The 23,533-nt window shown below is 39.2% G+C and overlaps 2 protein-coding genes across 2 annotated transcripts in view; one reads left to right on the forward strand and one right to left on the reverse strand.

Moving 5' to 3' along the window:
- drp2 (dystrophin related protein 2) overlaps nt 1-13,243 on the forward strand; it is a 92,877-nt gene extending 79,634 nt beyond the window's left edge. The window contains exons 18-23 of the mRNA XM_079480177.1: nt 4,348-4,413; nt 6,537-6,677; nt 7,951-8,188; nt 10,978-11,092; nt 11,268-11,401; nt 11,824-13,243. Of these exons, the coding sequence (XP_079336303.1) occupies nt 4,348-4,413; nt 6,537-6,677; nt 7,951-8,188; nt 10,978-11,092; nt 11,268-11,362 (655 nt within the window). The 3' untranslated portion in view covers nt 11,363-11,401; nt 11,824-13,243. The remainder of the gene's footprint in view (nt 1-4,347; nt 4,414-6,536; nt 6,678-7,950; nt 8,189-10,977; nt 11,093-11,267; nt 11,402-11,823) is intronic.
- Nucleotides 13,244-14,049: 806 nt separating this feature from the next.
- Nucleotides 14,050-23,228, reverse strand: LOC306907797 (uncharacterized protein). The gene is made up of 8 exons (XM_079480176.1): nt 22,968-23,228; nt 22,144-22,323; nt 21,640-21,828; nt 20,898-21,074; nt 20,649-20,790; nt 17,800-18,341; nt 17,174-17,315; nt 14,050-16,246 (listed from the first exon to the last, which is right to left on the reverse strand). Exons 1-8 carry the CDS (start codon nt 23,061-23,063, stop codon nt 15,369-15,371), a joined length of 2,346 nt encoding a protein of 781 aa, XP_079336302.1. The 5' UTR covers nt 23,064-23,228; the 3' UTR covers nt 14,050-15,368.
- Between the last annotated feature and the right edge of the window lie 305 nt (nt 23,229-23,533).

A 23,533-nucleotide genomic window follows, 5' to 3' on the forward strand; every position in this document is an offset into this window, starting at 1 on the left:
TCAAAGCGCATGCGCTGATGCTCTCGTGCACCTTGCTCCCGCGCAAACGTGTACCGAAAGCGGCTTACTTCTGGTCTGTGAACATTTTATGTTTTTTAAATAAAAAAGCCTAAAGTGGTATTTCAGCAATTTGTCAGAAAAATATTTTACAAAGGTAAAATGGTAAAGTAATTTTTTAAAATAAAAACGGAAAACAAGCAATAATTATTTGTAATAATATTATTAAGAATATGTAATATGCTGTATAAATATAATTTTTCATTGCATACATGTTTTTTCAGTCAATATTCAACAATATAACACTGATGCAATAAATCATATTTATGTAGGCCTAGTATACTTAAAAAAATGAATTACTTTAATTGTATGCAATTGAATTAAGTTTATATGAAAATACAAAGTAATTGTGTGACATGAGCTAATTTTAATCAAGTAAATCAAACAATAGAAAAAATCATTTTACATGAACACCATTTGTTGGACATCTTAATCAATTTGAACATATTCTTGCAAAGTGACCATATCATGTTTTGATGACTGTTTTGAATTTCATTTAGACTTTACACAATACAATTGTGTTTGCATTTCAAACATAAAATTATTAAGTAGACTGTAAGTGTTTTGTTTTAATATATTCAGCAAAACAGCTTTTCCTTTTTTTCAGTGCACATACACTCTTTCTCCCTTTTTGCTTATTTAACTGCCTTCGTCATATGCTTGATTTCAACTTCTACTCTTCAATGTCTTATTCTGTTTCCCTCTTTCTTCCCAATATTGGTCATTATTTCTCTGTTTCCTTTTTAATGACCTTACTCTGACTTTCCACACTCTTGACATCTCTGGTTTCCCCCAACACCCATCTGCTCTGTCTACATTAGTTGTTCCTGCTCTGAACAGGAACTTAGTTATTCTTTTTTTCAGCTGTCACCAGTTGAAGTGTTTCGCTGTGGTCCTTTTTCCACTGAATGAATGTGTAAAACGTTCTGGGATATTCGCCTCACCGAGTGACAATAGTCTTGACTAATTTACATATGAAAATGTCTGAATGTTAAAAAACGATGTTTTACTCTTCTGGTTATCGGTGAAGGTCGGTTAAGCTTGCTGCACATCCGAGGGGCTTTTACACTTTTTGAACCCATTTTAAGCCCTAGGTAAATGCAGGGTTTTATGGATGATTTACACTATTTATACCCTGGATTAATAATTCATCCTTGCTATTTGGGTTTCAAGATTTCACACTATATTATGTAAACCCTGAAGTAACATTCTAATTAGCATATCCATGAGATCAATAATATTGAATGGATAACAGCTACAATCTGCTTTATTAACTATCTGTCCAATTGTGCACATAAGTGTGCTCACACTTGTTTTAGTCACATGAATAGTTTAAAAAAACATTTGACATATCTTTTTTACACTGTACAAATCTTATTCATATTTTATGATTGTGTACCAACCCAGTCCGGGCATTGCTTCACCGGGGGTTTAATTGCCAAAGCCTGCAGTCTGATGTAAAAATGTTTGCCAAGGAAAAATGAAAATCTTGAAAGAAATTATTCTTTTAACTGAAGTGTGTGGATCCAAACTGTCTGATAGGAAAGAATAGAAAAATACATTTTTCAGAATTTCTTTCTAAATATTTGTTTTCTTTGTGGCTTCACCATGTGTGCGGTGAGCTGTTTAGCTTAGTTCCTTTAGTAAACCAGGCGACAAATTGGATTGGATTGGATTCAATTTATTGTCATTACACACATACAAGTACAGTGCAACGAAATGTATTTTTAGAAGAAGATAAAGCATAACATGGGGAAGGTGAGGAGAAAAACATGTACACAATACACCATAGAAAAGACTTGCAACAGGGATAAGTAATCCAGTTCCGAAAAGCAGCCATCTGATCCTGCTGCCATGGTGGCGCCGTATACAGACCCGCTTGTCAGGCTGGCGGGTCAAAGCGACGGAGGCGATGGATCTGGAGATGGGAGACCTATCATAAGAGTGTTTTACTCTTAGTGAATTCACTATTTTGTGTCATGTTTTCATCTGAGCCTTTGAGTTCGACGAGCATAAAGAATCTTAAGATGTGCATTTGTGTCGCTGCTTTTGAGAATGTGCGTTCCGAAATTGTGCCGCTTGATTTAAGTGTCAGCAAAATTAAAAAAGATAAACCTTTTGTGGCTTTCAAAATGCTTTGCACGTCTTAATGGAAGAATTCACATCCCTCTCGCCGCCAAACAGAACATTAATTCGCTTTTATCTGATAGTTCTATCCTTCATAAAATATTATCGATTACCAGAATGTGCTAAATTAGGTAGCACATTACTTAATTCCTTCATTGTTAAGAACACTCGCTTTAAACTCTAAAAAGAAAAAATATATCAGATAGCCTATGGTGTATACCAAATACATTATAAGCAAATACATTATAAGCTAATCTAGATGGAGGTGGTGGCAGTATAAATCAACTTGGTTAGACATGAAAAGGAAAGAGACTCTCGTAACAAAGTTATACTGCTCTGGTTCTAAACATACACACGTTCTCTGTCTATTTTAAGCTTCTCAAAGGAAGAAATTGTTTGTCATGTACCTGTGATCCGAGTGTGTGACCTCTCATTCTGTATCAAACAAGGCAGAGCAAATCACCACAAACACTGAGAAATATCCATTAAGACGACCATTGAGGCATGTGTGTACATCCACTCCTTTGACCTTGCACCCTGAAATCCGTGACCTCATTTTCCGTTCTGTAGTCTGTGGAACTGTCTGTCTTCGACACCTTTTGATTGAATCCGGCTGATTGCTGCAACACTACCAATTAGCGGGCGTCATTACAAGCAGAAGGGTTAACCAGCACCACCGCTGTCATTGGCTGAAGGACACCCGGTGGGTGAATGGATGTTGACTTTCTGCTCTTCTCCGAGGCAGACCCATCCTGCATGTAGGCTTTGTATTCTCTGCAGTTCTTAAAATGAATTTGGCATTTTCCTTGCAGCTCTCACAAGCAACGGGACGTCAATGCACTTAGCGCTTCTCATTACACTCCCTATTGGGGCTCTTACATTGCTGCTAATTCACAGGCTTTCCTGGTACGGCAGTGACATTTCCCCCCATCTCTCACCTTAGGGTAGTCTACGGGAAAGTGCAGAGCATTGCTAAAAGCAAAGTTTCACCCTGTGTCGCCAAAGGTGAGAACAGGGACCATTGTGAACTCCCTGTTAAATCGCTCTCTGTAATCCGCTCCACTGACTTCAGTACTGACATCCTAGTAAAGGAACTGTCAATCGAAATCTCAATAACAAATCAGAGTGATCAGAGGAAGCTCTCTGCCTCCCTACACATTTACTTTGTGTCATTCATTGGTGAATAAAATGCAACAATTAAACATTATATAGTGACAGCCCTAGTCCCAGATGTCCACCACTAATCTGTTTAAAAAAAACGTTCGATCCATGTTAATATATATTCTTCTAATTTAATTTTTTCTTCTACTCTTATTCGTAATATCTTTGACTACTTTTAGTTATCAGTTGGTGGGTTTGTTGATGGGATGTAAAGCTCCTTGGTGGTTTCAAACACTGCACTTTTTGTTTCGCATCCCACAAATCTACTTGACGTGCGGGGTTGAGACTCTGTTTGGTTGACCAATGGCAGAGGAGGGATGTTTGGACATCCTGTTTGAAAACTGTATTTTTTAAGATTTGTGTTATCCTGTTAGGAGCACAAATATTTCACCTCTGAATCAGATATCTAAAAATTTTAGCTCTAGGTTGGCACAAGAAGTCTTGCTGTGTTAGATATGCTTCCGTGTGCAGTCTTTCACCTAAGATGGGGTGTAGATCTTGTTTAGATCTGGTTAAGAATTTTCGTGTTGTCTCGTGCCACCTGTGGCTGGAAATGAAAACATGCCAGTAGAGAAGATACCCAGGAGAGCCGTTTGTGTCATACAAATTCATGTGACAAATGAAGTGAAAGGGGAACTGGTTCTCCTGTGGCTTTGTCACGGTAATAGAGAGCTGAGGTTGAAGCCGAGAGGCACTGATCCGACAGTCGCATGATAATTCGCCTCCCAGGTAAGTAGCATCTGAAACGTCAGGGTAGGATGAGGCTATGTGATTTTTGGGTAGGAGGAACCTCAGGCAGACGTCTGGATGAGTCACAGCTGTCTTTTATCATTCCCCTGCCAGACGTGTGCTGTTTCTCTGCCTCTGTCTGTTTGAAGACACAATGTTCACGGCATCTTGCCACAGTGACAAATTACATTACGGCAGCTTTGTTTTTATACACTTATCATGTGCTTGGTAACACAAAATTTTCTTTCTTCTCACTTGCTTTTTCTGTTTCAGATTGGCAGAGATGGAGAACCAGAACTGCTCTTTTTTCACCGACAGCCTCTCTCCCGATGAAAGTTTGTGAGTTTCTGCCTCCCCTTACATACCATACATAAACACACATATCCATCCGCCGCTGGTACTGTATGTGTGCGTGGCCATGCATGTGTGACTTTGGGTTTGGTTTGGCAGTCACATTAATTAAAAAATGATAATGAAAATGACCCGTGGCGATGTGCGCCTTCACTTTTCTTCGTATTAAGTCTGTGTGATTAAAGAGTGGGAGAGAGAGAGATGGGGCTATTGAAATGCCATTGAACAACACGGTAAGATCTACAGGCTTTTGAACAAGCGCATGGCACTGAGTTATGAGCATATATATGTGAAATAAGGTGAGACTCCATGAAAACACAAAACTCATAAAAGAGGTCATATCATCACAGCCCAGAGTCACAGAGGCACATGTTTTGCCTTTCTCTTTTTTTCCCACTCACGCACGGTACGGGTCATTTCCAGCGCAGAGACATTTAAAGGAATAGTTCAACCAAATGAAAAGCGGGTCACCCTCATGACATTCAACAGTGAACAGTGAATTTAGAGAAATAATTTGACTATTCTTTATCATAAAAACGTAAAGGGGGCTGGGGCTATGGAACTCCAAAAGGACATTAAGCACTTTAAAGTCCCGTAAGACTTCTGCAGTTATGATCAGCTTTGTGTGATGAACATGCCCATAACAAAATAATTCAACTAACAAACAAACCGTAATCTATGTGGAGATCCTTTAAAGTCCATGTAAACGGGAAGTTGCGATCTGACGCATTTTCGAGTGCAATATGACTGAGAAAAATAGTGGCTGGGGCTTGTGTTTTTCCTTGCGATCTGTTTGGATGTATAAAAACAGGCATTGCATTCATTGAAATGAAACTAGCAGCAGACTGACAGTTGAAGGGGAGGAGTTAACAGCTCTGCCCTGCCCATGCCGTCTAACTGACGTCATCTGAGGCGGAAGTGCATTTTCAGAATTTGATTAAAGATTATGAGGACACATGACACTGAAAATCTATTTATAACAAACCCTGCAATATTGCATGACATTTACTTTCACCAGGACTTTAAAGGGATAGTCATACTTTATCCACCCTTATGTTGTTTAAAACCTATATATGACTTTATTCTGTAGAACAGAAGAAAATAGACATGCACCAATACAAAATTTCTCCACCGAGAAATTTCTCCACCATTCAAAGTGATATCTGCTGATATTTCAAAACTTTCTGATTGTTATTAAATCATATAATGACTATTAATATAAAACATCAAACATCTATATAAAGAGCACAAATTTATTGCATTGTGCTGTTCTCTTTTGACTGACAGGATATATCAGCCCTGATCATCGGCTATGGCCGGATAGCAGATAGTGTGAAAAATGGGTTTTATCAACCGATAGAGAATATTGTTTGATGTATCGGTGCATCTCTACAAGAAAATATTTTGAAAAATGTGCTTTTGTGTCTATGCAATGGAAGTCAATGGGGTCCAATGTTGTTTGGTTACCATCGTTCTTCAAAATATCTTCTTTTGTGCAGAAGAAATAAAGTCATACAGGTTTGAAATGACTTTTCATATGTAACCTGGTATTGTATTGGTAAATACAATTTTAAACTATTCCTTTAAAGATAAAGAGAGACCGTTTATGTGTCAAAATCATTTAATATGAAACGTACATAACACAACAGTCTTGTGCAGTAAAAAAGCAAGTTTATTATTATTGATATGACAGAGCTGTGATTGGTGCACTGCTTCCTGTCTGTCGTGTTTTGTAATGCTTGTGTTTTTCGTTTATTGCCTGCGCTTCTAGCTTTTTGTTTTTGATGAAACGGAGAGTGCTTAGATTACCAAGAGTGCATTCTGTATTTTTGTTTGATCTACACTTGTTTGGCATCCAAGCAGCTATTTGTTTTATAGATAATGCCGTGTTTTGCCTTGTGCCCGTGTACTCCGCTGAATGTCATCCATAGTTTATTTAATATATGTGTGCATGTGTTCTGTAAAGATATGCCTCTGCTGCATTGTTTGCAGTTGGCTTATGTACCTGCTGCTCGTGTGCACGCTTGGCTCTGTATGCGTGTTTGTGTCTGCTTCTGTGTGGCTTGGCTAATGTGCTCAGTGTGCACTGTCTCCTGTGTGGGGGGACTCAGGGATGAAGATCAGTACCTCCTACGTCACTCCAGCCCCGCCCTCGAGCAGGACTCCCCCCACGGCCACCTGCTGGTCCACCTGGACTGCCAGGACAGAGAGGAGCTGCAGCACACACTCCACCGTCTGGAGAATGAGAACAGGTGGGGAGCGATGCCAGGAACACACATTCACACTTACATTTGAAGATAAAGTATGCAAATTATTCAGCACTAAATGGCGTACTTACGTTTGCTCGGAGATTAGTGATGCTCTGGGATATATGAGGCTCTTAGACTTATCTCTATTATATTTAAGGGGTAAATGATTTGTCTGTGTAATTATGACTCTCGGTACTCTTCCTGTTGGCCCTTTAAATGTTGAAGCTCTTCGGAGGATTGAGATAATAGTTTAATTGGTTGAGATAAAATGCCAAGAAACTGTGGTCATTAAAAATGGTTAGGTTAGGTCAGGTGATCTTTTGACAGATGAATGAGATTTTGTCTGTATATATAAAAACAGGCTTTAGAAACAGGAAAAAGCATTTTTTTCATGAATTCTGACCTTTTAGTTAAAGCTCTCATACGGTTGGGCTTTGTAATGAGTGAGTAATAGGTCAATAAAATAAGATTAATTGTTAGTGTCTTCAGGGTATCTGCAACCTTAAGCTTCTAAATAAATCAGGGTCCCTGTCATTGTTGGACCAGAAAGAGCTGGAGAATCTGCCCTGTTAACCTGTGTCATTTCTGATGTTTACAATGGTATTTACTTATTATATACTTACTTATTTTGGATATGTAACAGTGATAATTCGCTCTGAGAAACTATGAAATGAGTACCATGGTAATGCCACAATACTGTGGTTATTTTATTATCTAAGTAGGGGTAGGTATGTGTATATCTGAGAATATACATTTACTATGGCTGCTTGATTATAATGAAACTGTAATCATGATTATTTAACATGTGGTCATTGAATAAAAAAATTAAATTAAGATTATATATTAATAAAAACAAATGCAAAACATATCATCAAATAAATGAGTTATAAAGGCATGCATTTAAATGATACTATAAGAACTATAGATTCAACGTTTTGGTAAACTAGATTTAACATGTCTGACTAAAAATGCCTATGGGAAGTTAGTTTTTAAGAAGAAATGAGACAATCCTTTCAAAGAGTAATGCAGCCCAATAATGGTTTTACCTCGATTATATTGTTTTCGTAGTCCTTGGTAGCCAAAATTAGATTTTTTTAAATTGAAAATCTATTATAATTTATTGCACAGCCCTAACATTTTTGTACTACAGAACTGAAGAGTGAAACGCATCATCATAAACAGCAAAGTGGGTTCTGTGTGTATCATATTTCCTGAGTGTATGATGATCCAAATGATGATGATGTCATTGAAATATTGATGGTGTTGTTATCTGAAGAGTGCTGCAGAGTGAGTACCGGCGGTTGAAATGGAAGCACGAGGAAGCAGCAGCGTTGCCCCAACTACTGGAGTCAGGTCCGGGGTCACCGGCCGGTCAGCAGGACGAGGAACTCCTAGCCGAGGCACGAGTTCTCCGGCAGCACAAGACCCGTCTGGAGACGCGCATGCAGATTCTGGAGGATCACAACAAGCAACTAGAATCACAGCTACACAGACTCAGAGAATTACTGCTGCAGGTGAGACTGCTTTCATGTAGCTCAGTGGTTAAACATGGCGCCAGCAATGCCAAGATCATGGGTTCGATCCCAAGGATTGTACATACATTGCATTATACAATACATTTGTTTTAGAAGTAAGTCGCTTTGGATACAAGGGTCTGCTTAGAAAACATGGATGACTTTATTTTTGTGAACACAGCATGAGTGTCAATGCTCTTTTCAGTTCAATGAAAATGTAGAGTCTTAAAGCCCCTGGTTGTCATTCACATATATGAAAGACAGCAGTTTGTAAGTTTTGAATAAATCTTCAATTTACAAATACAGGTTTATTTCTGTGTGCACTGTCCCTTAAAAGGAGCAAATATCCACATGCAGTTCTAAAATATGAGACACAGTTGGTTAGGGACTCGCTATTTGAAATATTGGACCATAACATATGTAAATCAGGCATTTCTGTGCCTTTAGTCTCAAATGTTTATGGCTTTAAAGGAATATCGGGAGTTTACAGCCAGCATGAAACAAAAGATGGGCTTACACAATCTACAAAACACTGTGCAGGAGAGAGATTGAGGGGGAAGAATAGTATTTGAAGCTGGAGGCAAAGAGTAGGCAGATTGTGACTCGAGGAGAGACTGCATTATAGACTGCCTTGATGTATCACGTGTACACGGGTAAAAGAGACGAATAGAGGCAGTGATGCTTACTAATGCAGGTTGTTTAGGAACACTTTGCAGGCTGAAATATCTGCATTGTATCACAGCACAGACTTTACTGTTTGTTTGCTTGTTTACTGTATAAGTAACAGCTTTTCACGAATAAACAAATCAAATATTGTTATGACACGTTACACACAAACATCAACATTAATGTAATGTAAACATTTTGAGTTAATACATAGGAAATCTAGAGCACAGAAGATGTTCTGTATTAGTGTGAAGTAAAATCAAACCTTATGTTTAACTCATACACCAACCAACTATAAATTAGGTCTCGATTTAGCGCAATTTCGCATTCAGAATGAAAGTTTGTGTTTACAAATTTGTCTGTGTACTGTGCATATTTATTTTGTATTCATGAACACATACACTGTAGTGAGGTAGGCAGGACGAGAGCCGGGATTCGAGGCCAGATTCCATATCATTTACATTATATATATATAAACCTTTATTGAATTTTAGATTTAATATTTTTCATAAATATATACTGTACTTGTATGTGTTTGTAAAAACAAAACTAATATGCACAGTACACAGCCATATATTATGGAAACACAAACTTTAGTTCTGGTTGCGATTGATCATGATTAATCGTTTAACAGCCCTAATATAAATACAAACAACCAGACCTCTACGATGTAAATACAGTTCTAAAGCAATGATATCTACTTTTATTGTATTTATAAATCTCACTTGGTCTCGGCCGAGCAGTAGAGGATGTTAAAAAATACCTATTACTGTGGGTTGAAAAGAGCTGTGGAGCCAGAAAGAGAAGACGACACAGTAACTTTTGGTAAATTGCTTCTGGTAAATTGCTAAGATGGAAAGGGAGAGTTAGAGAGAAGAGTTATGTATTGGGAGAACACCATTGATGGGATGAAATCGTACATGAGGAGTGGGAAGAAATTGACGGTAAGTCATTTCTCAAGCTGACATACACAAAGCTTAAGGAGAAAGATGGACAGGGCAGCGAGTCCTTTTCTCCGAAGAAAGAAAGATGGAAATCTTGGGCAGAGCCGAGTGAATGAGGAAGGTACCGGTGCAGATGGTCCAGAAGTGAAGTGAGGTTCTGGCGGGGGATGATTGACAGCTCAGATAAAGCGAGAAGGCAAAGGAAAACACTGAGGCTCTGGCAGTAGATGAAAAAGAGTCAGGAGGAAATAGAGGGGAAGAGAGAAGTCGAATGAGAGACGTGTCATGGGGAAGGAATAATGGGATGGGATTATGGAGATTTGAACTCCTCGTGCTGCAGCCGTTGAAAGGCTCTGGGAAAGAACAGTCTTACCTCTGTGGACGTCTCTGTACAGCCATAAAGAGTTAAGTGCTGAATAACTTAAGGCATTCATGCAGATGTCCCTGATTCAACTCATCGCCTGTGAGATGTGAGAAAGAGGCAAGTCATCCCAATTTTCTTATCACTTTGCCTTTCTAACGTATGGAGAAGAGACCAAATCTCTGGGTGATAACACCAAAGTTTCGGCAGCGTTTGAAAACATTGCATTTGAGTATTTATGTTTTCATCATAGAAACTGACAGCAGCTTTTTCTGTCTGGAGCATGACTGTTGTGTGGAGTACAATTGCAATTTGCTGCTTACTGCATGATGCACATGTATGTAATGTCTAAGCTGATGTTAAAGGGAGAGTTTGCAGAAATCTGAAAATTAGGTCATCATTTATTTATCCTTTTGTCATTTCAAATGTTCATCCTTTTGTGTGTAGGTCATTTCAAATCTGAATGACTTTCTGCAGAACACAAAAGAAAATATTTTGAAGACAGTTTGTAAACAAACAGCACTCATTTATTTCTTTTGTGTTGAAACAAAAACAATGCAAGTGAATGGTTACCGGTACAACATTATTTAAAATATCTTCTTTTGTGTTCTGCGGAAGAAACAAAGTCAAACAGGTTTGGAACGACAAGAGGGTGAATACATGATTTAAAAAGAAATTGGGGATGAATCATCACTAAGTATGAAACTCGAATATCTAGTGACAAACATTAGAGCAAAATTTTTGTAACACAACCTAATATCTTCTGTTCTCACTGAAATGTAGTTCTTTTTCTTCTAATTCTTTTTCATTTCTTTTAGCCCAAAGATGACTCGGAGGCCAATGGCTCAGATCCATCCTCTTTGTCCTCTCCGGTGTCAGGGGGTGGACACCAGGGGGAGCCGACCAGTAGGGAGACAGACACTGAAGCTGCAGGTATGACCTGGAACAACCTTGCAACCCGATGCAATTTACTGTCATCCTGCCAACAATCTCCTTACCTATAATACGATTCTAAGACATAACTTTTAAATAGACTTTCAGTAAGGCTTATTAGGCTGTCTGGTAGTGTGTAATGAAAGTTGCTGAGAACATTTTTTGTGTTTCGTAGGTGAAGATTTGGATCATGAGCATGACACTGTGCTGCAGCTGCAGCAGGTAATCGAGCAGCTGAGGAACGTCTTCCCATCTGAACCAGGTCCATGAAGAATCTGAATCAAAACTCAGAGGCTTGATATTGTGCAGGTGCATATTGCACTTATTGTTGAATTATTTTAGAAACAATTTGATATCATGCCTGTAATAAAACATTAAAAGAGTAGTCGGTCATGTTACATGAAAGAACCAAAGATGTTTTATGTCATTAATGTATTACTTAGATTTGAATGCACAAATTAGTTTTAGTGATTGAAGTCTTTCAGCATATATGGAGTGTTTGTTTCAGTTTTATTGTAGTTTTATTAATATTTTGAATTAATAAATATATTATAATTTAGTTTTCACTTTTTTATTTTAGTTTAACTGTAGCAATTTTTGTGCTGTTGGCTTTTTGAGGATTTATTTTTAATATTGCCATATACAGTTGGTTTAATTTATTTTATGTTCAAACCAGTGCCTCAGCTTAAATTTATTTCAGGTTTATGGCATTTTTTTCCATTTGTTTTCAGGTGCCATAATGCTCAGCTGAGGTGGGCAGAGGGTTGTGACGATGCACAGCTAGAGAGACAAATAGGCTGAGAAATGTGTCGGAAGACACACCCCCCCCCGGCCCACCGTGCTCGCTCTGTGGCCACTTGTCGATCCCAAAGAGCTGTGGGATACCTGAGTGCTTACTAAACAAACTAATGATGTTTACATGGTGCCAGAGGCCCGCACCGATCCGGACACTGTGCTAACCCGTGTAGTAATGCAAGATGTGTGGCTTCATCCGTACAGCACAAGAACCACAAACAAGACTTGCACCATATGGGAGGGGGGGGGGCGCTCCTCCCCCTAAGTACCTCTGTGCCAGCAACTTCTGTGTTGTAATTTATTTTTCATTTTAAAATGTAATATTTTCAGACTCACTCATGCGCATATAAACACGCACACACAAACCCCGTGGTAAATCATGCTTGGCGATTCTCGGCCCTTGAAAAAGCAGGAATCGCTGGCACACCCAGCAAGCTTATTTACACTTTAGAAATGACACATCTTCAACAAAGGCTATCATTTATTGAAGATGCCAAAGTGCCCGTGAGCACTGTGCTCCTACCCTGTTCTGCTCTCCTCTGGGCATCTTTCTTTCTCTCTTTCACATATACAGATACACTCCTACACTGATTCGATTATTTTCTATGTTGTTTAAATATATAAGAAAATGTAATGTATGAGATACATTTACTTGTGAAGCATAATTTCATAAAATTTGTATTTTTAATCAGAATTAGCTTTTATTCTCATCTGATAAAAACATTTCAAAGCCATCTTTTATTTTGAGTTTAGGAATTTTTTTTATCAGAATTAGCTTTTATTCTCATCTGATAATAATTTTTCAAAGCCTTTTATTTTGAGTTTAGGAAATTTGAGCTTTAGAAAAACTGTTTTGAAAAAGTGTTTTCTCGTGGAAAAAAAAACATTTTGCCGCACAAGTAAACGTATCTTGTTTTAGTTCAGACGGAAAACGAGGTAAAAAATAAAGACTACAACATTTTTTTTTCAGTGTAGACATAAGTTCACACATGTTCGTGGCAGAGATGAGCGGATTTCTCTGCAATTGGTTTTCTGGGCACTAAAGGAAAGGCCACTCGGTGATGGAGATTTATAGTGATGTTTTGTTGTCAGAGCACTTGCTGTTAAATTACAGCTCTCCTCCGTGACTAGAACAGGAAAGTAGATCCCCCAATGACAGCTCATCCAGGTTCAGCGCCCTCTGACCGATTCACATGGGAGGAAGCTGTTTTACACCAAGTAACAGTCTTGATTCATTCTAACCCACACAACCTAGATATTATGCCTTAACTTCACAGCTCACACAAACCGAGCAGTGTGCCACTTTGTGAATACCAGCCTTATATCATTTAATTCATTAAAAGTGTTTTGTTTACCAATTGTGCTGTTTTTCATATCTCGGCATTAACACAATCTAAAGGAAGGAGATGAAAGTGAGAACATAGAAGGATGATTTAACATCAAGCAGAGGAAGGAGGACAGCAAATGGATCCCGGTCTTTGTAAACACAGAGCGAAAGGCTTATTTTGGTAGCGTGATTGGTCTGTCAGATTTATATGAGAGGAGAAGATGCCGGGGATCTAGAGAGCAGAGAAGAGAAACAGATAGGCAGAGAGCGAGGGGGAACAGATACGGCGTGAAACTGCAAATGGGAAAGACAAAAGCGTGTATATTTTCACTGTGATGGGTTGTGGCAAGGCAGCCCCCGAAACAGGAACGAGATTATTGCCGTTGAGAGAGCTCGAGATGTTCTCCATTTGTTTCAGCAAACACGTTGAAGTTATTATCCTCCGACGCAGATGGCGGTTCCTCGTTCCCCCCTTCTCCATCAAAAAACATATGTATATTTTGCTTTGAATCCCGCCGCACCATGACTGGGATTTCATTTTACATCCGTGTGGTGATCTGCCTGTTTGTTTTGATGCAGTTGCTAAGGAACTGTCCCCGAGGACACATCTCCATACTGGTCTTCATAAAGGTGAGGTGGCTTCATAATAGAGATAGGACGAGAAGAAAGAGAGAGGGATAGAGAGAGAGAGATTGATGGGCTATTTGCACCGTGTGCCTGCCTCTGTTTAACTTGCGTGAATCTTCATTATGATGAACATCTGGTGTTCAACTATTTATCATTCCAGTGCTTCTGAATCAAATCATCTCACACATGTGCACACAACATTACATTTTCTTCTTCCAAATCTCTTTTTATTTTCCAATGAGAAATCTGGGAACAGTTGTATGAAGTCATTACATACATTTTACATTTTTTAAGTCATAACACGAAAAGTAAGTTTAGTGGCGGTTATTTAAAAAATACAGCAAGTTAAAGCTGCAATCTGTAACTTTTGCCTTTATGTCGCCGTTTGTATTGCAGGATACTTTGTGTATTTATTTCGTGTGTTGAAGTCACATGATGTCAGACTGCAAAATCTGCCCAACAGCTCAACTTCTAAGGATCCAGTTTTGAATGTTTATTTTAATTTACTTGGTCAATAACAGATTATTTATTTATTTTTAAAAAGTTACAGCTTGCAGCTTTAGGTATTTTATTTATGAAATTTCAGCACTCTCAAAATTTGTTCAGATCAGTGGTGCAGTCCAAATAAAAACATTTATTTTGGCTTGTTGCATTTACATTTTCCAAGGTTAAAGTTTTATACATTTTCACAAGCGCCTATTGAAATATGCTTACACGAATGATACATATATAAAACCTCAACTGTGCCACTTGAAAAAAATCTGATGTTATTAGTCACTAGAACATTTTAAGTCTGCTCTGAGTTTTTCAACTGAAGTAGTCTACAGCTCCTAGCAAAAGGGAGATATACTGTATGATCAAATACAAAGCTCATACATAGTAGCAAATCATGTAGCATTATTCATAACATTACATAGAAGGTCTACAACACATTACACACAATATGCATTAGAAACCCTAAACAAAGATATCCAGCGTTTAACTCGTATCATATATACTCTTTAACCACAAGGTGTGCTGAGTGTTTGTAGGTTGTTAAAAAAATACATATTTTATGGTTTATAAAGCATTGCTAAGGGCTGCCTGAGCTATATTAGCCATCTGCCTCATTAACAATTGCCCTTTTTATTTTTGTTTGTATGTAGCAGACATGTCAAAACCCCAATGTTTCTGGATCAGCAGATTTTTGCAGACCCGTGACATCCTCACAACCCTCATGATGTTTGTTCTCTTTCGCTCAAGTGACCTGAATGCAAACATTCCACGTGTTGTTTTATGTCTCCCTGCAATGTTTTTGGTTATCGGTATGTAATGCAGTTGATTTTATTAACAATACAATTCATGTCCTTTTGTTTCATGTTTTTAATCTGTACAAAATGTGAAGGCCTTTTAAAAATGAATGAGTTACTGGCTGCTTTCTACTTATGTACAAAAAAATAAATTTTTATTTGTTATACACCTTTTCTGGTTTGTCTTCTTAAAACGACTAGGGAAAAACACGAGGATGAGAAAATAAAGACAGAATATTCATTGTTTAATTTCTTTCAACATTGGCTTCTTTTTCTTTTTTTGTTTGCGTTTGACACTTTGGGTAGATTTTTCAAGCTTCGCGGAGGATGTGTCTGTCGATAACCCAACACAAACCTTCTCCATCTTCAATTCAGTAGATGTCATTCTTTTCTCTCTTACACCATCTTCACTCATGTCTCTCTGCTCCATTAGTCTTTCTTCCTCTGATGCTCCGGAGTGTTCACTTTTGTCCGGCTTTGCAGTAGATCCCTCATCTTCATTGGCGGCCTCGTCTTTTCTCTTTGAGACGTTATTGGTCAGTTGAGCTTCTTTTCCCCTGCTATCTATTTCTGATCTTTGTCTATCCTCTGAATCTCCCTCTGCATTGTTTTGGGCCGAGTCCCTATCTTTATCTACAGCTTTATTATCGGTATTCCCTTTCTCTTCGCTCGGGGTCAGAGATCTCTCCTCTTTGTTCCGGCTGTTTCTCTTCTCCTGTCCTTCATCTTTATTACCTTCCTCAACCCTTGAGCTCTCCTCTGGCCAGCCATGGCTGTCTGCTGTCTTATGTCCTTCGCCTTTGTTTTCAGGGGAAGCTTCAGCGCTGACCTCTCCTGATGACATCTTACCCTCACCCTCCCGTTTTGCTATTTTCTTCTCTTTGCTGTTGGCCTGCAACTTCTTTTCCCACTTCTCCTGGGTGCTGGTCCAGTAGTTTTTCTTCTCGCCGATGCACTTCGCTCTGAGGTTATCGCACATTATCTTTATTTCCTGCTTAACGATAGGCTTGAACTTGGCATCCAGATGCAGAACCTTATTGAAATCTCGGCGCGCTTCATCCTCGTTGCATAATGCAGAGTGAGCCCGAGCCCGCTGGTATACCGCCTTCAGATTGTCTGCAGGCGAGATGAAAGTAAGAGGGATATAAGACCTTGCCACACTGCATGGAATTCAGAATAAATAATTCATCTAAAAAAAACAATGGATTTCAATCTTTACATTGAAAGATACGAGGGGAAAATTCAATATGGTGAATGTTGCAGCAGCTGATTAAACTTCTCGAGTCAGTAAAAAGTGAAAGGTGAGGCATATTGATCAAAAGTGGGATGCACTTTCTTGATCTAGTAAACACTAGATTCTTAAGAATGTTATCTGGAACCCACAGCTTTTGATGTTTTAAACATTTCTTATCGCAGTTTTATGTATCTCTCTACTAATGAGCTGACGTGAAACAGCTGTTATATAAGGAAGACTTAAAAAATGTGCAGTGCTGTGGGTCCAAAAAAACACGATAGAACTATCTATTAACAAGGCTATAATTTTTGATCAGTCCTCCATGAAATACAATTTTTACGAGGATGGATGCAGGCACTTTTGAGGAAGAACAAATCACTGGATTTACCAAAGATTGTCAGGTTAGTAGATTCAATTCTGCAATTCAAGTTTTGAGTTAAAAGTGTGAGAGAGTGGGCGTAAATAATGGTCATGCTGTAGTTTATGCACATTCGTATTTTTTCAATGTTAACTGTTGTTTATAGACTGCTGTGCCATCATGCAAATCAATTCTCTTCACGATGTCTCTTACTGTTTTATAAAATATTCCAGATAAGCCCACACCTACATGCCATGTTAAGACAAAACAAACAGTGGTTGGTCACTTTACATGTCAGACAGAGGTCTATTGATAATCTTCATTATAGACATGTCTACATGAGAGACAGTATATACTGCAGATGTGAATAACGGTCTATAATCATATCTATCATGATCCATATCTGCTATATATCTGTCCATTTATACAGTGAATGACTGTATAAACTCACCTTTATGTTTCTTCAGCAGTTCAGTGTTTAATTCCACCACTTCACAGTATTCCCTGAGCTCCAGTTTACATTGACTGAGGTTCAGATAGAGTGGCAGACAAACTTTCTCCAGAGATTCCCAGTCTTCTCCTTTATGTTCCACCTCAAAAACACACAGAGAAAGATGCTCACCCAGCCATATGACTGCTAAAATCCCCAGAGGGATTTTTAAACTTCCTTGTCAGACTCGCTAAGCAGATTTAGCATCTTCCGGCAAAAGCACACCATACTGTGTTTGTATATACATTTGTGGTTGCTTACTCTGTCAAAGGAGCCCATGTCTCTATGATATTTTCACTCTAGATGGTTCGGATCTCTCCTTCAGTGTAAGTCAAGGGTATTGTTTTACCCCTATTATCATCCGCCAAGTGCACCTCTTCTCAAGCTGCATGCATGAGGTATCATTCATGTCCTCCGCACAAACATTACGGAGCGGGCTATGCACTGAATTTTAATGCTTAAGGTCAGGCGGTGGTTCAAATCAATAACAATGGTAAACAAGCATCACTAATATTTTGCATAAACACACAGCTGTGCATTCTACAGTTCACAGTGTTATTTGCAGCCTTTTCAGTAAACAGGCTCACCTTAGTTTGGAGATGGTCTATATACTCCAGAGCCTCCTTGAACTTGGCACTCGCCTCGGTGTAGCGATGCTCTTTTACATTGAAATTGCCTTCATCCTGGAGCAGCATAATTAGCCGTAGCATCTGCTGCCAGTCCTTGTCCTTGGTCAGAGCTGTTCTCCTGCGATTGGACTCTGCACTTTCGATGGCATGCTTCTTTTCCTTCACTGCTGATCTCTTCATTTGCACCTCTGCTTCTGTGACCTCTTCAGGAGTTTGAGAATGTTCTCCTTGGCTCTCCTCTTTTACATGCATGACGGCGACATCCGTCTCTTCCTCCTCTGGTTCGATCTTTTGTTTATGTTCCAGAATGTTCCAGTATCTTTCTTTATCCTCCCAGTTTTTTTCCTTCATTCTCTCAGAGAGAAGCTTCAGCTCTCTGTGCACCAGTCTGGCCAGTGTAATATCAAGGTCGGCCACCCTCTGGAAGTCTTTTCTGGCCTCCTCCTCGCTCCACACGGCTGCATAGGCCTTTGCTCGCTTGTAGTAAGCTTTTACGCAATCTGGATAAAAAGCAGAGACATTGTACAATGAGATAATATATATATTTATGTATATTTTTGCTCTTCTGACATGTCAAGGCTATTAGAATGCTAAAGCTGCTGAAGCAGCATCCTTTTTCATGTGTTAATATTCACGTATTTGCTATGTAAATATGCATTAGACTGACATCTTTGCAAAGTGCTGTGTTTTTAATATCAAGCTGAAAGAAGATCAGATCTGTTTTTGTAAGAGTGCATCCTGTGTGAATTGCCCTTCTAATGCCTTCTGAACTACTGAATGGGTCAAATGCGGCTATTTTTGTATAATGACCCACAACAATATTGGATCCCCCTGCCCATTCACAATTTCTAATTTCTAGCCAATAAAATATTCTGGAGTTTGGCATGAATAGAAATATTTAGATTTGTTTTTATAAAAACAACAGAATACTAAGGCAGTGTTCACACTTGACTTCTTTTTTGAAGCTGCTAGCATCGTTTTAACATTATAATTCTATTGAGTAAACTGTGTTTTCAAGAAGGTCCTGAGCGCTTTTTTAAACGCCACTGCCTTTTTGTGCCACTCGGAGCGTCTTTTGAGGTTGAACAAAGTTCAAATTTTCTGTGAAAAAAACGTCTTCCCTCAAGGACCTTTTCATTGCTGACCAATGATAGAGACCTGTCGTTTCCATAACAACATGTAAGGAACGTGATTGGTTTAGAAGGCTCAACCTCGAAAAAATACACTGGCTGCCGAAACGCCTATTGGAGCATAGTTTTGTATATGTGGGTTTAATTGTCACTTTCAATAACTTCTGATTGCATTTCTAGCGAGAAATTAGTATTGTAGTTTTTAAATATGTGTCTGATTATTATTGGAAAGACGTTCTCTGTTTATAATAAAAGTTTCTAAGCTGCCTTCGTGCACCAATGCTGTCTTTGAACATTGCTGGCTATTTGTAACCAAAAAAAGCGCCATTGTCAACACCGCCAAAGAATATCAAATTTTAGTTGTTTTAGCCTATTTGAATGCATGTCGTATTTTCAACAATTTTCAGTCCAAAAAAGCCTCAGAGCTCTCCCACAACCCCAGATACATAATCTAATCCTCACTCTGTGCTGAGTGCACTCAAAGGGGTGCTAAGATCCCCCATTGACAGCTCTTTCCCTCCTTCATTTGATCATTCTCCTCACTAAATCTTTCACCCGGCTAGCATTTAAACACGCTTCCCCCGGCCAGTGTCAGCTTCTGTGTAAAACACAGCGGCTCCTCAGAAAGAGTATGTGTTCCCGGGTGACACGCGAGAGGAATGGTACAGGGAGCAAAGATGGAAGATTTGAAGTCGATGAGACAACAAGGTGTGGGTGACACACGGCCGTGACAGGAGGAAATTAATGCTTGGAATTGGTGGGGACAGTGTCCCTGATGAAAGAGAACTGCGGGTGGCTAAAGTCGCTGCGCTCGCTGCATATGCATACGGCTTATTAGGAAAACCACCCACGCTGCTGGAGAGGCGATACATCTGTCACTTTAGTTTACATGCTTCAAGAAGACTTCACAGAGCAACTTCTGTCCTCTCTACTCATGCAGTCAGTCGTGTATCAACAAACCAAAACCAGCAAGTACCACGATTACTATGCGCACAGTCACATATAATTATAGTGAATGTAACTGGGGTTAATTTTAGAAATATTATTATTTGTAGCTCTGAATTGGTAGTACCCCTCAGGTAGGCCTATTGGCTACAGAGGGAATATGGATTTTATTTGAATAAGCAAAGACATTTTGTAGGTCATACTATAAATTTGCGCCATATAGGTTTTTCACAGAATAAATAAGCTCTGTGATTAACAAAGGTACGCACGCACACATTTTGTCTATCAAGATCATTTTAACATAAAATGAACACAATATTGAATTATTTGAATTATAAATACAATCGCTATAAGCAGACTACACCATGGTCGCCATCACCACTTCCAAACCTTGGACAACTCTTATTAAAACACGTTTTCTGAGAACTAATGACTTACTGAACCAATCCACGTTTTTTATATTTGTATATGCCCATGTTGCATTATTTGTGGGGTGTTTATGTATTATGAAGTTATATTTGAAATATTTAGAGCTATATTTGTTAACCACAGATCTTATTTCAGGCATTTACCCAAAAAGTCAATGGAACCAGAAATGCTCAAATGCTTCCAGATGTAAGCTACACTCTATACATTTTTAATACTATAAATGAATAAAAGGCAAAGATGTAAGTTGTCAAAATTTGGACAGCACCTTTGGCCAGGACTGTATATGTATACCAGTAAACGCACCTTTGTGTTTGTCCAGGAGCTCTGTGGTGTGTTCTATGACCTCGTAATATTCCTCTAACTCTAACATACACTGGCAGTAGTTCAGCACCAGAGGAATGATGAGCCTGCCCAGATTAATGTAGTCCTCGTCTCCTGGCATCTCCTGCATGGGAACACATTCATTTGCATTCATTAAAGTGTTTAGATGTAATGAGAAATTGTTTACTTGATGTTTTACCCTGATGATTTCTCTATGCCCCCTTATTTTACCCTGGATTGCACCGTACGGAGCATAACCACAGCTTCCTGGTACTTCTCCGCGGCTTCGCGAAACTGGCCCTGCTTGACCAGAGCGTTGCCCAGGTAATGAAGCTTGGGCACGACCTTCAACTTCTCATCCTTCTCCATCATCCACGACTCACGCTGGTAAGAAAACGGGTCGCCCACCTGAGGAAGACAGACAATTGGAGCGTGCTCGCCTCGCATGGCTGAGGATTGAAAACACGAGCTGTGAATTGGGAACAGCATTTCTTTCCAGGCGTGTAGCACTCGATTGCGTAACATTCTGTTATGCTCTGCTCGGGTAGCGGTGAGAAATCTGTTTGAAGTGAAGTTGAACTGAAGTGTGGTTGTGTTCAAGGGTGCGTGTGTATACAGTTATGTTCAAAATAATAGCATGTCCAAGATCACTAACCAGATCAGTCACTGTTTTTGGTAGAAATTATATTTCTATATGGCAAATATTTTACTAGTAGGTGAAGTACAGTAATAGAAAACCGACAGACCCAACAATCATAACATGCTTGCTGTTAAACTGTGTTTATACAACTAAATATTAGTCTTTCATGTTTTGATTTAGAATAGAATGTGCAGTGTTCCCAATGCATTTGTGTATTGAAATCAAAGTTATTATAAGGATTTTGAGGACCCACTTTTTTAAACACACTGCTATTATTTTGAACACAACTGTATATGTTTGTTACACTACTTGTTTTGAGTACACCTGGCCCACCTGGATAAGCTCTATGATGAAGATTAAAGGCTGTGGTGTTCTCATTAGCTCATCCAGCTCTGGGAAGCCAGTTGAGTGGTAGTGAAACATGTTGCCCATGCCACACGTGTGTTTCTGGCCCTCCAAAGGGTCCTTGCCCTGAGCGATCAATCGCATCCCTTTGGAGACCATGGGATAAAGGCCTGTGTGCTGAGGACAAAGACAAACTTTTACTTATTTTTTTTCACCTCAGTTCTAACCAGAGCCTTTAGTCTCATTTGACATGCAGAATAGATTTCTTTGCTTTCCCGTGTTTTGAGAATAATAACAAATGCGAATGTTAATAGAAAATGTGGGAGGCCACCAAAGGTCGTCTGGAACGCCTAATGAATTAGAGGAATTCTCATCCATCCTCATTTGAAGATTAAGTAAGATCCAATATAAACTGAAGCGATTACACCAGCAGGAAGAGTACAAACAAGGGAAGGCAAATCAAAGACAATTCATTTTAATTCTAGCACCTACAGTAGCATCACACCAGAACTCTGCCACTTCTCCGATCCTCATGGAGGTTAACAGCACCTCCCACACCTCCATCTTGAACATCTTCCCCACGAAAATTTCAGTGGGATGCTTGTTTTTGCGACTGTCGTCAATGACTGTTCTTTCAAAGTCGTCCAACATAGTCTGGAAGTTGAACACCAGCTGTGTGGGTAGAACAAAAGAGGACAAGAGAATGAGAACAGCATTAAAGAGATTATTTATTCCCGTCTAATTCACACCCTGTAATTTAATGCAGAGAAAGGCAGGACTAAAGCTTCATTCTTTAAAATGTATATAACCTTTTTCCAATTTCTCATTTTTATTTTTGGCCCTTAATGTTTATAGGAAACCAACACAGAACTCCAAAAGGACATTTGAACATATTGCCATTTGTAAGTATCTTGACAGAGGCCCCTTGATGGAATGGGAGCACACAGAATACAAAACACAGCTGGTAAATGGAGGGATTAATGTTGGCATTGCCATGGAAAATGTTTGTCATCCTCTCCAGGATGAGGGCCATATGGCTGGATGAGCAAGAGGGGAAAAGTCACCTGGCACAGATACCATGTACCTCTGCCGCTGTCCAAACCGACGGGTTGCCAAATGTGTTTTGAGCGATTATATGGACCAAATGTTTTGGGTCACAGATACAACCTTTCCATCATCAATAAAATCAGGCGACAACGATTTCCAATCAGCGCAAATGGTTAGACATTAACGCATCCAAACAAACGTCTAATAAAACACATTTATCACCGCAGTTCATTAATCTGAAACCCCCTCACGTCATCCAGCGCTCTTACCTTAGTACCCTTCGGAAAATGCGGCAGCGGTCCTTGACCCCCGTGCAGAATCTTCTTCTTCACTCCGGGATGGTTAAGCAGATACGTCTCTTCCATTCTTTGCTCTCGTGGAAAGAGTGCTTCTGATGTGCACTTTATTGAATCAGTCTGAGAAGTAATGTCGTGTAGCTGGTGAGTGCAGGTCTCTGGCAGCGTTAATTAGCAGGTTGAGGTAGAGAGATGAATCACACCCCGAAGCCCAGAGCTGCCTGTCTGCTTTCTGACAGATGGCTGGATTAACAGGTTGAGGATAGCCACTTTAATCTGCCTAGGCTAATCCTTCAACCTTCCTGAATCTTTACTATAATCCCCTGTAAGAAAGGACGGGCAACCAGAGCTCAATACACAGAGGGAGTTGGGATCATTCTGGAAGGCAATAGAAGTCAGTTATCCCAGAGTGTTTGTTGGTATAATTGAGCGGAAACTGCAGCAGACAGAATGATTTAGAAGTATCTAGTTTTGACTTTCCAGTTTGTTAAACTTTGTAATGGGGTAGCTCAAATTTGCTGTCTCAAATGAACTAGACA

Source organism: Barbatula barbatula, assembly GCF_947034865.1.
Source record: "Barbatula barbatula genome assembly, chromosome: 18".
In the NCBI taxonomy this organism is placed as follows: domain Eukaryota; kingdom Metazoa; phylum Chordata; class Actinopteri; order Cypriniformes; family Nemacheilidae; genus Barbatula; species Barbatula barbatula.